This window comes from Pinus tabuliformis, chromosome X (genome assembly GCF_031772625.1).
Source record: "Pinus tabuliformis cultivar Carrire ecotype Pingquan chromosome X, CPIR1, whole genome shotgun sequence".
Lineage (NCBI taxonomy): Eukaryota > Viridiplantae > Streptophyta > Pinopsida > Pinales > Pinaceae > Pinus > Pinus tabuliformis.
The window spans coordinates 540,791,698-540,805,125 of record NC_142308.1 but is presented as its reverse complement, the minus strand read 5'-3'; the positions used below and the strand labels follow the sequence as shown (position 1 = coordinate 540,805,125).

Below are 13,428 nucleotides of genomic sequence, written 5' to 3'. Positions count from 1 at the left end.
TGGGACTTAAAATCAGACCATAACCCAATTTATATAAAGTTATCATGGTTAGAAGAAAGACAGAATGGGAGAAAAAACCAATGCTCTCGACAATCACTATCAAGGGGCAAAATTCTTCTAACACAAGAAAATTGTACTATCTTCAAGACAATGTTAGAGAGATTAATTCAGAAGGAGAAAATTGGTTTCAAAAGTTTCAATAGTCACGAGTTAACAAATATAATCCAAAATGTACTTCAATAGTGCAAAAGAGCAAAAAATAGGAAATCAGAATCAAATTGTTTTCCTGTAAATGCTTGAATTGATGAGAAATGCAAAATGGAAAGGAGAACCTTGAAAAAGGCAACCAAGGAGAAGATGAATGTAAAGTTATATAAGCAGATACTAAAAAGGAAAAAAAGATGAGTTCATGCAAACAAGGTGAGAAGAGTTAATATATCTAAGCAAGAATAAGCCAAAGATTTTATGGGAGGAACTTCAACCAAGGAAGAAGAAAATCAAAAATAATATTACAACCCAACAATGGTTTGAATATGCAAAGCAACCATCTCAGAAAGAATCAGAGGCGAAGCCTCCCTTTAGGATTAACACAACTACAAAGCTCTTCATGTTACAAGAGGTGGAGATTGGAATTAAGAAGCTGAAAACAAGAAAGGCAAAGGACTTGGTTGAGCTTCAAGTAGAGTATCTAAAATGGGGAATGAACACTCTTGCATCGCACATCATGGAAATATTTAACAACATCATTCAACAAGGATTCCCAAGGGACTGGAAAACTAGCCTAGCAATACCCCTTTTTAAAAGTGGAGACATTAATAATCCTTCCAATTATAGAACCATTATGATCAATCCTTTGTTTGCAAAGCTTTTCGGCAGCATGGTAGAAAATAGAATCAGTAAGTGGGCAGAAGTAAAAGAAAAGAGGGCAAGAGGACAAGCGGGTTTTAGGCCGAAGCATTCTACAGTGGATCATGGTATCACGTTGAGACACATTGTTGAAAAGGTTTGGGAGGACAAAGAAGAAGCATTTTGCTGCTTTGTTGACTTCAAAAAGGCATTTGACACAGTCCCTAGAGATAAGTTGTGGCGTAGAATGGAAGAACTTGAAATTCCTTTGCATTATAGAGCCGCTGTCCATAGACTTTATGAAGAAGTGAAAGTCAAAATTAGAACCTCAACAGGTATTTCAAAAAGCTTTAGAAGTGACATTGGAGTCAAGCAAGGTTGCCCTCTATCTCCTACTCTTTTTGGCTTATATATTGATAAACTGGAAGAGTGGATAAATCTGCAAGGTGGAGATGGTGTTCGGTTGGGGGAGTTTGTGATAAAGCTTCTTTTATATGCGGATGATCTTGTATTGATTTCTAAATTGGCCCAGGGATCACAAATGCACCTATATGCCTTTGAGCATTTTTGTAGAGAAGTGGGGATGCAAGTCAATACTAGCAAGACCAAAATAATGATTTTCTCCAAGAAAATGAAGCAGAGCCAACATACGATCTTCTTTGAAGGTAACATTCTTGAAGAAGTAAATGAGTACAAGTACTTTGGGATTGATTTCAACAACAAACTTAATTGGGAAGACTGCAGAAAGAAGAGAATTTTAGGAGGGTGGAAAGCATTATATGCTCTTCAAAACAGATGACTAAAACACTTTTTGGACACCTAGTTTGTCTAATGATGCTACATGGGAGTGAATTGTGGGCTAACAACACCCTTGTCTCAAAATGGAAACAAATTGAGAAAATCCAAAAACGCTTGATCATAAACAAGTTCAAAATATAAAATTCAGTATCTTATGAGATAATGTTGAGTGAAACAGAAGCAACCCCATTGAAGCAATTGCTATGGTGCAGCTCATAAGATATCTAAAAATAATTGAGCAAATGGGAGTAGGTAGATGGCCTAATGTTATCTTCAATGAAGGCATGAATGAAAGAAAGAAAACATGGATGAAACAAAACTACATATGGATGCAAAAATGGAATATCTACCTCAATGTCTGTCCCACAAATAGCAAGGAGCTAAAGGATTTTGTTATGGAGAAGTTTCGTAAACGAGTATGGGGAAAAGAGTTGGGTAGAAAGAAGAAGTACTACATTGAGGAATTCAACCCTATGTGTGATCTACAACAAAAACAATTCATTGGAGCTAGCATTCCATGGAGGGCAAAGGTTCTTATTGCTCAATTAAGAACCAACTCGCATCAATTTTGATGTGAAACAGGAAGGTGGAAAAGACCTAAAGAAGCTTTGGAAGAATGGGTGTATACATTTTGCACGTCTGGGCAGTGGAATCGAAAAAACATTTTATTTTGGAATGTGATGCATTCAAAGACATCAGAGAAAGTTATGGGAATTTGTTAGCATCAGTTTCCTGGCATTGTCTTTTCAGTGAGGGGATTGTTGGCAAGTTGGCCTAGCTCATCATCAATTTGAACAAGAAATAGATTGAATCACAAAATATGAAAAGCAGGGAACTAATAGTCCCATAGACTATTTTTAGTCTAGTGGAAATTAAAATATCATTTCATTTCATTATGAACATAATAGTTAAAATAATATTAGGGTGAGAATACTTGTTTAATTTCAGTGCCTTGTATGTCAAATATAAATGAAATGATATTTTAAGGTCCACAAGACTAAAAATAGTCTATGAGACCGTTAGTTCCCTGTTTTTTGCTCTTTGCAATTCAGTGTTTTTCTGATTCAAATTGTTGATGAGTTGACCCAACCTTCCAACAATCTCCTTGCTAAAAAGACAATGAAAAGAAACCGATGCTAACATGTTCTCATAACTTTCTCGGATATCTTTGAATGCATCACGTTCCAAAATGAAATGTTTTTCCAATTCCACAGCCCCAGACGTGCAAAATGTACACACCCTTTCTTCCCAAGTTTCTTTAGGCCATTTCCACAGTCCTGTTTCACACTGAAGTTGATGTGAGTTGGTCCTTAATTGAGCAATAAGAACCTTTTCCCTCCACGAAATGCTAGCTCCAATGAATTTTTTTTGTTGTAAATCACACGTAGGGTTGAATTCTTCAATGTAATATTTATTTTTTCTAACCAACTCTTTTCCCCATACCTTTTTACGTAGCTTCTCCATAACAAAATCCTTTAGCTCCTTGCTATTTGTGGGACAGACATTGAGGTAGATATTCCATTTTTGCATCCATGAGTAGTTTTGTTTCATCCATGTTTTCTTTATTTCACTCATGCCTTCATTGAAGATAACATTAGGCCATCTACCTACTCTCATTTGTTCAATTCTGTTTAGGCATCTTATGAGCCGCACCATAGCAATTGCTTCAATGGAAGTTGCTCCTTTTTCACTCAACATTATCTCATAGGGTACCGAACATTTTATTTTGAATTTACTCATGATCAAACATTTTTGGATTTTCTCAATTTGTTTCCATTTTGAGATGGGAGTGCTACTAGCCCACAATTCACACCCATATAGCATCACTGGACAAACCAGGAGTCCAAAAAGCACTTTAATCGTTTTCCAATCCGATAACTCTACCTCTCTACATTTATGTTGAAGAGCATATAATGCTTTCCACCCTCCTAAAATTCTCTTATTTCTGCAGTCCTCCCAATTGAGTTTGTTGTTGAAATCAATCCCAAGGTACTTGTACTCCTTTACCTTTTCAAGAATGTTGTTTTCAAAGAAGAAAATATGCTGGATTTGCTTCCTTTTATTAGAAAAAATCATTATTTTGGTCTTGCTAGTATTGACTTGCATCCCCACTGCTCTACAAAAATGTTCAAGGGCATATAAGTGCATTTGCAATCCATGGGCCGATTTAGAAATCAATAAAATATCATTAGCATATAAAAGAAGCTTTATCACAAACTCCCCCTACCGAACACCATCTCCACCTTGCAGATTTAGCCACTCTTCCAATTTATCAATATATAGACCAAACAGAGTGGGGGATAGAGGGCAACCTTGCTTGACTCCAATGCCACTTCTAAAGCTTTCTAAAATACCTCTTGAGGTTCTAATTTTGACTTTCACTTCTTCATAAATTCTATGGACAACGACTCTATAATGCACATGAATTTCAAGTTCTTCCATTCTACGCCACAACTTATCCCTAGGGACTGTGTCAAATGCTTTTTTAAAGTCAACAAAGCAACAAAATACTTCTTATTTTTCCTCCCAAACCTTTTCAACAACGTGTCTCAATGTGATGGCATGATCCACTATAGAATGTTTTGGACTAAAATCCGCTTGTCCTCTTGCCCTCTTTTCTTTTAGTTTTGCCCACGTGTTAATTCTGTCTTCTACCATGTTGCCGAAAAGCTTTGCAAACAAAGGATTGATCATAATTGTTCTATAGTTGGATGGATTATTAATGTCTCCACATTTAAAAAGGGGTATTGCTAGGCTAGTTGTCCAATCTCTTTGGAACCCTCGCTGAATGATGTTGTTGGATATTTTCATGATGTGCGGTGCAAGAGCGTTCATTCCCCATTTTAGATACTTTGCTTGAAGTTCAACCAAGTCCTTTGCCTTTTTTGTTTTCAGCTTCTTAATTCCATTCTTCACCTTCTGTAATGTGAAAAACTTTGAATTTGTGTTGATCTTAGGGGGGACTCTGCCTCAGATTCTTTCTCATAGAGTTGCCTTGCATATTCAAACCATTGATTGGCGGTAATATTATTTTCAATTTGCTTCTTCTTTGGTTACAATTCATGTAAAAAAAGCTTTGGATTATTCTTACTTAAATATATTAACTCTTCTCTTCTTGTTTACATTTCTTTTAACATCTACTTATATAAATGTACATTCATCTTCCAAATACATGTTTCTAGAGTGAAAACATTCATCTTCTAAATACATGTTTCATGAGTGAAAACGCCTTTTATGAAGAGCGGCTGTTTAATCCCATATAATATTATTAACATGCTTCTGGTACCCGTCTTTCTCAATTCATTCAGCGCAACGAGCAATTTCCAGAAAGGCTTGTGAATTTCGATTATCAATGGCTACTACTTTATAGCCGCGCGTTCTTGGGTTGTCGTGAATTTCAGTTATCAATGGCTACTCCTTTAAGGCCGCGCGTTCTTGGGTTGTCTACATACTCTGCAGAAACCTCCAAGTCTTTTACTCTCCTCTCTTCTTTCCACCGACCTTATAACATCTCTCCCTTAAAAGAAGGTTTTCCGAGAGGTCGGAATTTGAAATTCTCAAAAGGCTTGAGCTCAATCCGGCCATCTGGACGGAAGGAGGGAATTACAGTCGAAGCTGTTGTCAAGCGAAGTCCCAAGCGGTTAAAATACTCGTCTCCTCCATTTCGCAAGGTGAATTTATTTTCTTTCGGCCTTAATTTCGAAGGCCATTTCAATTTTTACACTGTCTGTACGTGGTCAGAATCGAACTCATAGAACCGGTGTAATATTGTTTAAAACTCACGAGCACGAGCCATCCACTCTAGCATGCCAACTGATCACATAAAGTGCACAGAGAGAAATATATTGCACGTGATATACAAATTATGGATCCCCTGCTTAGCACGCCAAATAGATGTTTTGCTGGCTGTTAATTGAGTTTGGTAGCTTGCATACGGAACAGAGAGGGAGAGGATATTTGCGGGGTAGTCTCGTGCATTGGATTTTCCTTGAGTGCTTCTTCAGATGAAAATAGAATCAGCATAATACCAAATTTTCCGGTTTTTGGATGTTTCATATGGCATTTGAGTGATTATGCTGACTCGTGAATTTACATTCCAGGAGGCCTCCATGTAGTTAGAAAAAATCTATATAAAAATTATATCCCGTACAATTAAAAATACTGCCCACTGGTTGGATGTCAGCTGTACAATTAAAAATACTGTCCACTGGTTAGTGGATAGATGCCAACTGTATAATGTTAACACTCCTACAGAGAATATCCAATCAATTAAGTTCCCCCACAACAAAAGAACTATCAATACATCTAACCATAGATGGAGATCTCCTCCTTTCGAAACTTGAGGTGGAGACAAGGCAACTTTACCCATATGGGTACCTTACTTTCTTGCATAGAGGTTCAAAACTTGTGCACCATTCAATGTAGATTGTGCACCGTTCAATGTAGGTAAGGCCTGATGTTCCCTAGAACTATGACCCACATGCGAAGTTCTACTGCCGACACATTTCTATACTTAAAAGTATTAGAACCTCCAAAAAATTAATTAAGTAATTGTCTAGATTGTATCACTAGATGCATTCCAACCAACTTTTTAGAGAGGCTGCACTTTATGAATGAATGAATGATATTTTAATGTCCATGAGACTAAAAATACTCTATGGGACCACCGGCCTCTGTGCTTTTTGTCTTTTGCAATTCAATCATTTTCTTATTCAAATTGATGATGAGCTGGCCCAATCTCCTGACAGCCTCCTTGTTGAAAAGCGAATGCCAAGGGACCGATGCTAACATATTGGCATAACTATCCCTGATGTCTCTGAAAGCATACAGTCCAAAATGAAATGCTTTTCCTATTCCACTGCCCTAGAAGTGCAAAAGGTACATAGCCGTTCTTCCCAAGCTTCTTTAGGTCTTTTCCAAGGTCCCATTTCACACAGAAGTTGATACGAGTTAGTTTTTAATTGAGCAATAAGAATCTTTGCTCTCCACGGAATGCTAGCTCCAATGTATCCTTTTTGTTGGAGATGGAAAGTGAGGTTGAATTCCTCAACATAGTACTTCTTCTTTCTACCCAACTCTTTTCCCATATATGTTTACGAAATTTCTCCATAACAAAATTCTTTAACTCCTTGCTATTTGTGGGACATGCATTGAGGTAGGTATTCCATTTTTGCATCCATTTGTTGTTTTGTCTCATCCATGTTTTCTTTCTTTCACTTATGCCTTCATTGAAGATAACTTTAGGCCATCTACCTACTCCCATTTGCTCATTTCCTTTTAGATATCTTATGAGGCACACCATAACAATTACTTTGATAAGAGATGCTAATGTTTCACTGAACATTATTTCATAAGGAACCAAATTTTTTATTTTGAACTTGCTTATGATCAAGTTTTTTTGGATTTTCTCAATTTGTTTCCATTTCGATACGAAGGTCCTGCTAGCCCACAATTCACACCCATATAGCATCATTGGACAAACAAGGAGTCCAAAAAACACTTTAATCGTTTTCCAATCCCATAACTATGCCTCTCTACATCTGTTTTGAAGAGCATATAATGCTTTCCACACTCCTAAAATTCTCTTATTTATGAAATCCTCCCAATTAAGCTTTTTGTTGAAATCAGTCCCGAGGTACTTATACTCATTTACTTCTTCAACAATGTTGCCTTCAAAGAAGAATGTATGTTGGCTCTGCTTCTTTTTATTAGAGAAAATCATTATTTTGGTCTTGCTGGTATTGACTTGCATCCCCACTGCTCTACAAAAATGCTCAAGGGCATATAGGTGCATCCGCAATCCATGGGCCAATTTAGCAATCAATACAAGGTCATCAACATAATAAAGAAGCTTTATCACAAACTCCCCCAATCAAACACCACGTCCACCTTCCAGATTTAGCCACTCTTCCAGTTTATCAATATATAAACCAAAAAGATTAGGGGATAAAGGACAACCTTGCTTGACTCCAATGTCACTTCTAAAGCTTTCCGAAATGTCTACTGAAGTTCTAATTTTGACTTTTACCTCTTCATAGAGCCTATGAACAACGACTTTATAATGCAAAGGAATTTCAAGTGCTTCAATTCTACGACACAACTTATCTTTAGGGACTGTGTCAAATGCCTTTTTGAAGTCAACAAAGCAACAAAATACTTCTTGTTTGTCCCCCAAAACCTTTTCAATAATGTGTCTCAGCGTGATAGCATGATCCAATGTAGAACGCTTCGACCTAAAACCTGCTTGCACTTTTTCCCTCTTTTCTTTTACTCCTGCCCATTTATTGATTCTATTTACTACCATGCTACCAAAAAGCTTTGCAAACAAAGGATTGATCATAATGGTTCTATAGTTGGAAGGATTTTTAATGTATCCACTACTAAAAAGGGGTATTGTTAGGCTAGTTGTCCAATCTCTTGGGGATCCTTTCCAAATGATGTTGTTGAATATTTCCATGATGTGCGGTGCAAGAGTGTTCATTCCCCACTTTAGATATTCTGCTTGAAGTTCAACCAAGGCCTTTGCCTTTCTTATTTTCAACTTCTTAATTCCAATCTCCACCTCTTGTATCGTGAAAAGCTTTGTAGTTGTGTTGATCTTAGGGGAGGCTCAACCTCTAATTCTTTCTCATAGAGTTGCCTTGCGTAGTCAAAGAATTGATTGGCTGTAATATTATTTTCAGTTTGCTTCTTCCTTGGTTGAAGTTCTTGCAAAGATAGTACAATTTTCTTGTGTTAGAAGAATTTTGCCCCTTGATAGTGATTATCGAGAACATTGAGTTTTCCTCTCATGCCACCTTTCTTTTAACCAATATAGCTTTATATAAATTGGGTTATGGTTTGATTTTAAGTCCCAAATATGCTCTCCAATCTTAACTTTGTTTATCTTTTCTATTAAGCTTTGTGAACAAATAACAGGGTCAACAACACTTGCCCCATTGTATGTGTTGCAAGTGAAGATCCCAAACCTTTTCCATCTATCTAGGCCATTGCAAATAAGTTGAAAGCACCGCGCAATGTAAGCAACTCCTCTCCAAAATGTTTGCTAACTTTGTCATCTTCTAAACATCTCAACCATTGGGGATTCTCCTCTTCAGTGAGCCAAATAGGATTGTGATCTTCTTTGCAACAAAGAATACTAGCTTGTTGATTTGTTGTTCTAGCATTGAAATCTCCCACTAAAATAACTTCTCCCTGCTGAGAATACGTGACAATATCTTGCTTTAAAGCTGCATACAGATCCTTGCTGTCTAGCCCCTTATTTTTGTAAGTTTTTGAGACTTGAGGGGCAAAATAGCATGCTGCAATTCTGATGTGATTCTCATTCTCTGATATTTTGAACCATAAATATTGTTTATTTAATCTTATTTCACTAACTGAATGTGACGACCTTCTTTTTTCACTTAAACTAGTATTCCCCCATACCCTTTGCCATTTTCTGCTGCCTTGTTCCAAGCTGCTAAATTCGAATAATCATCAAACATAGGAGTTTTGCAACCATCATGTTCATGAGTTTCTGTGAAACAAATTATGTCTCTAGCTTCTGCAATAGGTCCTAACCCAGGTCCCTTCCTCCAAGGGTAACCTCTACAGTTCCAACAAACTAGACTTAGGTAGACCTGGGTAGGATTTGATTGCTAGGCAGTTTGGCACATAAGGCTCAAATTTGAGCCTTCACCCCTTTTCATCCATGTTGATCTTGTGGTTTTCCTCCCTATTATAGAATTAATTGTTTTCTCTTTACTACCAGCTTGCTGCTCTATTTTTCCATGAGGCCCAAACACTGCAATAATTGCTTTACAATTGTATAACCATGCTCTTTTACCTTTGTTTCTTGCTGCTCTAATTTTCTCCACTTCTTCTCTTCTCTCCTCTTGTTGTTTTGTTGGTTAAATCTTCATCTAGGAAGAAGTGTGAGCCTTTCAAGAATTTTTTTTGCTTAAGAGATGGTGTTTGTCTTGCATGCTTGCCATGATGACTTTTTATGGGTCGAGGCCTCTTTTCACATATCTTTCCCACCCTTTTTGCTTGGAAAATTTTCCCTTTCCAATGTAGTTTCTCTTTCAGAAAGTTCCTTGTCAAATTGAGAATTCTTTCATTCCCCCTATTGTCCCACAAAGTGTTTAGGCACCGCAACAATGCATAGAGTAAGGGCTGTCACTCAATCCTTGCTCACTACGTTTAGACTCTCTTCTAGACAAGTCGAGGGTGGTAGTCCCTAAGGTAAATGGATGAGAAAGCCTGTGGAACACGGGCTCTAGGAGATTTTAATGATGGACAATTTGACGAATGTAGAGTAAGTCTTGATCAATTAAAATAGATGGACTAAAATAAGACACAATTACAAGATATAAATGACTACAGACCAGTGCCTTTAATATTTGCGTTAATCATAGACTAAATAATAACAAGTCATCCAGAGAAAACTTGTAGATGTGGCAAAGCGACAATTATGAACAGTTAATGTAAATGCCCTAAACTTTAACATGCAAGAGATTTTAGATTTAAAATGATTTTCATTAACTGCCCAAATCTAGATTCAATTAACTTTCTCCAACAGTCAATATGATTTAATAAGTTTATCTTATTTGACAATAGAGAAATATCAAAATGCATTCAATCACCAAATAGCATTAAGGAACTTCAAATTTTAATTTTAATTATCCCTTAGGCAATAACTTCAATGTGATAAATAAATAAATCGAACTGAATCAAAGGGTTAAATTTTAAGATTTTAGTGGGCCATAGGCCACATTAAAATACTTAATGTAAAAGCGCAAATCCCTTTAATTTAATTCCTTCATAATTCTCACGTCACCTAAAATTTATAAATTTAATTTTTTTTTTTAGACTTTTAAGATTTTATAATTTTTTATGATTTTTTAAAATGAAAACAACAAAAATAAGAAAAGAAAAGAAAAGAAAAGAAAAGAAAAGAAAAGAAAAATTTAAATCATAAATAAAAAATGAGAAGCGAGAAAATCGTATCAAACTACAACATTAAAAATAAAAGTCAAAACGAGAAAAATCGAAAAAAAAAGAAAAAAGAATCTAACTAACGTAAATGATGAAAATTGAAAAAGGGAAGTCAAAATCGAAATTCAAAATTAACCCTAAGCATTATACACAAATGAAAATAGATAAAATTAAAACGAAAAGGGACTAACTAAACTACATAAGGGGAAGACCTAAACTAACACATACACATACATAAAATAAAAGTCGAAAGCTTTTTTGTTGTTGTTGTCGTTTGCAGTGCGGGCAGGTTGGACGACGGAAAGGGTTTGATGGCAGTAGAGAGGAAAGAGATGGAGCTCGAATGAGTTAGTTGCGAGGAGAGGATGCGTGTTGGACGTAGGGAGGTTCGATTGAGGGCTGACTACAAGGAGACTCCAGGATGTGGGGGACAACAACGTTGAAGGATGGCAAGTTGAAGACTATAGGCTGACGACAGGAAGGATGCACGTAGCTCGATGGGGGATGGACAAGAGGAATGCCTATGGATGCTACGGACATGAGGGAGAAATGCAAAACGAGAGGAGGGTTTAGCTTCGAGAGTGACAAAGGAGGGTTTGCGCATTGGCAGTTTGAGGCCACACGCAGATGTATGGCAGCAAGAGAGAGGGACGCAAGCAACAATGAGAAAAAGGGCACAACTTCGAATGCAGATGGGCATCGTATGGAATAGCTACAACTGCGGGTTTGAGAAGCAGAATGGATGGCAAAGAGCTGACAGATGAGCGATATGGAGCCAAATGGAGCTGCAAGAGAGCAGAGAGAAGAGTAATCCGCAGATTTGTGGAGAATGCAGGCAGCAGCAAAAGGCTGTGAGCCCTCTAAAAGAACTTCGAAATTGCATAGTGAACTCCACAAATTAGGCCACAAATCAAAGAAACCAATCAGCAAACTGGTGGCCCAGAAACCCCTTAAAATTTTTATGAATATTTTAATTAAAACGTCAAATCCAATTGCTTTAGATTTATCAACGAAAACTCTTAAAAAATTTCTCCAAATTAAAAGATTTTTCAAAATCCTTGGACTACAAAACTAATGCCCCTGCAAAAATGGATTTTGAGGCTAGATCTTACTCTCCGGGGCCTAGATCCGGCTTTAGACCAAATTTTACCTTCAGATCTGCAACCTGTACTTGAAAATAGAAACACCCAGAACCTAGATATACAAAAAACAAATAAAACCCCAGAAAAACCCAAGTCAGAAAACCAAAAAATAATTACAAATCTATGCATAGGAATGACAGATCTATTGGATCTGGGGAGTGTGGGTCCAACTCCGCTTCGAGACCTGATAATCTGAGGCTCTCAACAACCAAAAAAACTAAAAATTTTAAAGTTTAAAGGAGGTGCTGAGCTCAAAACCCTTCATGCATCACCAATAAAAATCTTATGATAAGACCGGGATCAAATGAAGCTGGGCTCTCCAGAAAACACAGATCCGGAGTTTGCTGATCCAACTGAAAACTTCCCCGAACGCCCGATGATCTAAAAAAATCAAGACTTTCTTGCAAAACTCGATTCAACCATCAACATAGAGCGAGAAAACAATAATAAAACTCAGACAAATAGAGATACTTGCTATTACGTTCAGAATTTAGATTATCATTAAAACCCCAGCGACTGAGCGAGATGCCTGTACTCAAATCACTCTTCAGAAGCTATTATCAATGGCTAAAAAAAATTTATGCATGAAAAAACGATACATCTTACAGTACTTCCATGAAGAGTAACATCGGCGAAAATTAACCCCAAAGTCTTTCTTTATTTTCCAAGAAAAAATATTACACGAGAGCTTTTAGCTTAGCACACGACTTAGAGGTCGGATCAATTGACTAACAAATGACCTCCTATTTAAAGATAAATCCTCCAACGGCTAGTTCGAGTGATCCTCGTCAAAGCAATCTCGACTGTTGATGAGGATCAAAATTTCTTTTAATCTCATCCGTCGAAATTTTAAATTCTTGAGGAAATTCAAAATTTTCAATTAAATGCATTTTAATTAATTCAAAAATTAAATTTTTGAATTAATTTCCATAAAATTTTGACTTTGACTTAACTCTAGGGACTAGAAGCTTAAAAATTAGCAAGATAATCAATTTACCTTAGTTCCTAGACCTCTTAAAATTTATTTTTTAAGGACCGATGAATTTTGCTTTCGGAGAATTTAAATTTACCTAGGACCTAGAATTAATTAAATTTATGGCTTAGGATTTTAATTTATTTTTTTGGCTAGAAAATTTAATTAACCTATGAGGGGATAAATTATTTTTTCCAACCCTCATGACACTTTACATCATACTTTTCATATTTTTACATCATAAGGGAGAAAACCCATTTGAAAAAAACCCTCACAGACTACCCATTTCTGCAACACAAATATAATCCTACAGACCAAACAATTTGTATTAAAATAACCTAACCAAATAGTTATGATTATTCCCAAATCACTTTTACATAAACTCGATTTATAACACTAGGACTCGTCTAAGATCCTAGTGACAAAATCCATTTCGACTTTGGGGTAAGGCTGAAGGAAAACTTTGCTGACCATTCGAGAATGGATCGGTGAGACAAAAAACCTTTCGGAATGTAGATCATCACCAGAAAAGTAGGTTTACCTTGGCAATCACATACACGACTTGGATCTGCTGAGATTATTTACATTATACACATGCAGAATGGGTTTACATTATAACATGATAATCAAGCTGATGATGATAGTTGAACGACACAGACACGTTGATCAGACGCTATCCCTTTTGCGAAAAAA

At 36.5% G+C, this 13,428-nt stretch overlaps 1 protein-coding gene across 6 annotated transcripts in view; it reads left to right on the top strand.

The window, feature by feature from the left end:
* Positions 1–4,865: 4,865 nt before the first annotated feature.
* Positions 4,866–13,428, top strand: part of LOC149141121 (DHBP synthase RibB-like alpha/beta domain-containing protein) — a 512,557-nt gene continuing 503,994 nt past the window's right edge. For 5 of the 6 annotated variants that reach the window (XR_016264455.1, XM_089448208.1, XM_089448207.1 and 2 more), the window contains exon 1: positions 4,866–5,315. Coding sequence is in view for 5 of the 6 variants with exons in the window: in XM_089448208.1 (XP_089304334.1) it covers positions 5,052–5,315 (264 nt within the window). In the remaining variant the exon portion in view is untranslated. The remainder of the gene's footprint in view (positions 5,316–13,428) is intronic. The other variant, XM_089448209.1, reaches the window with a different exon arrangement.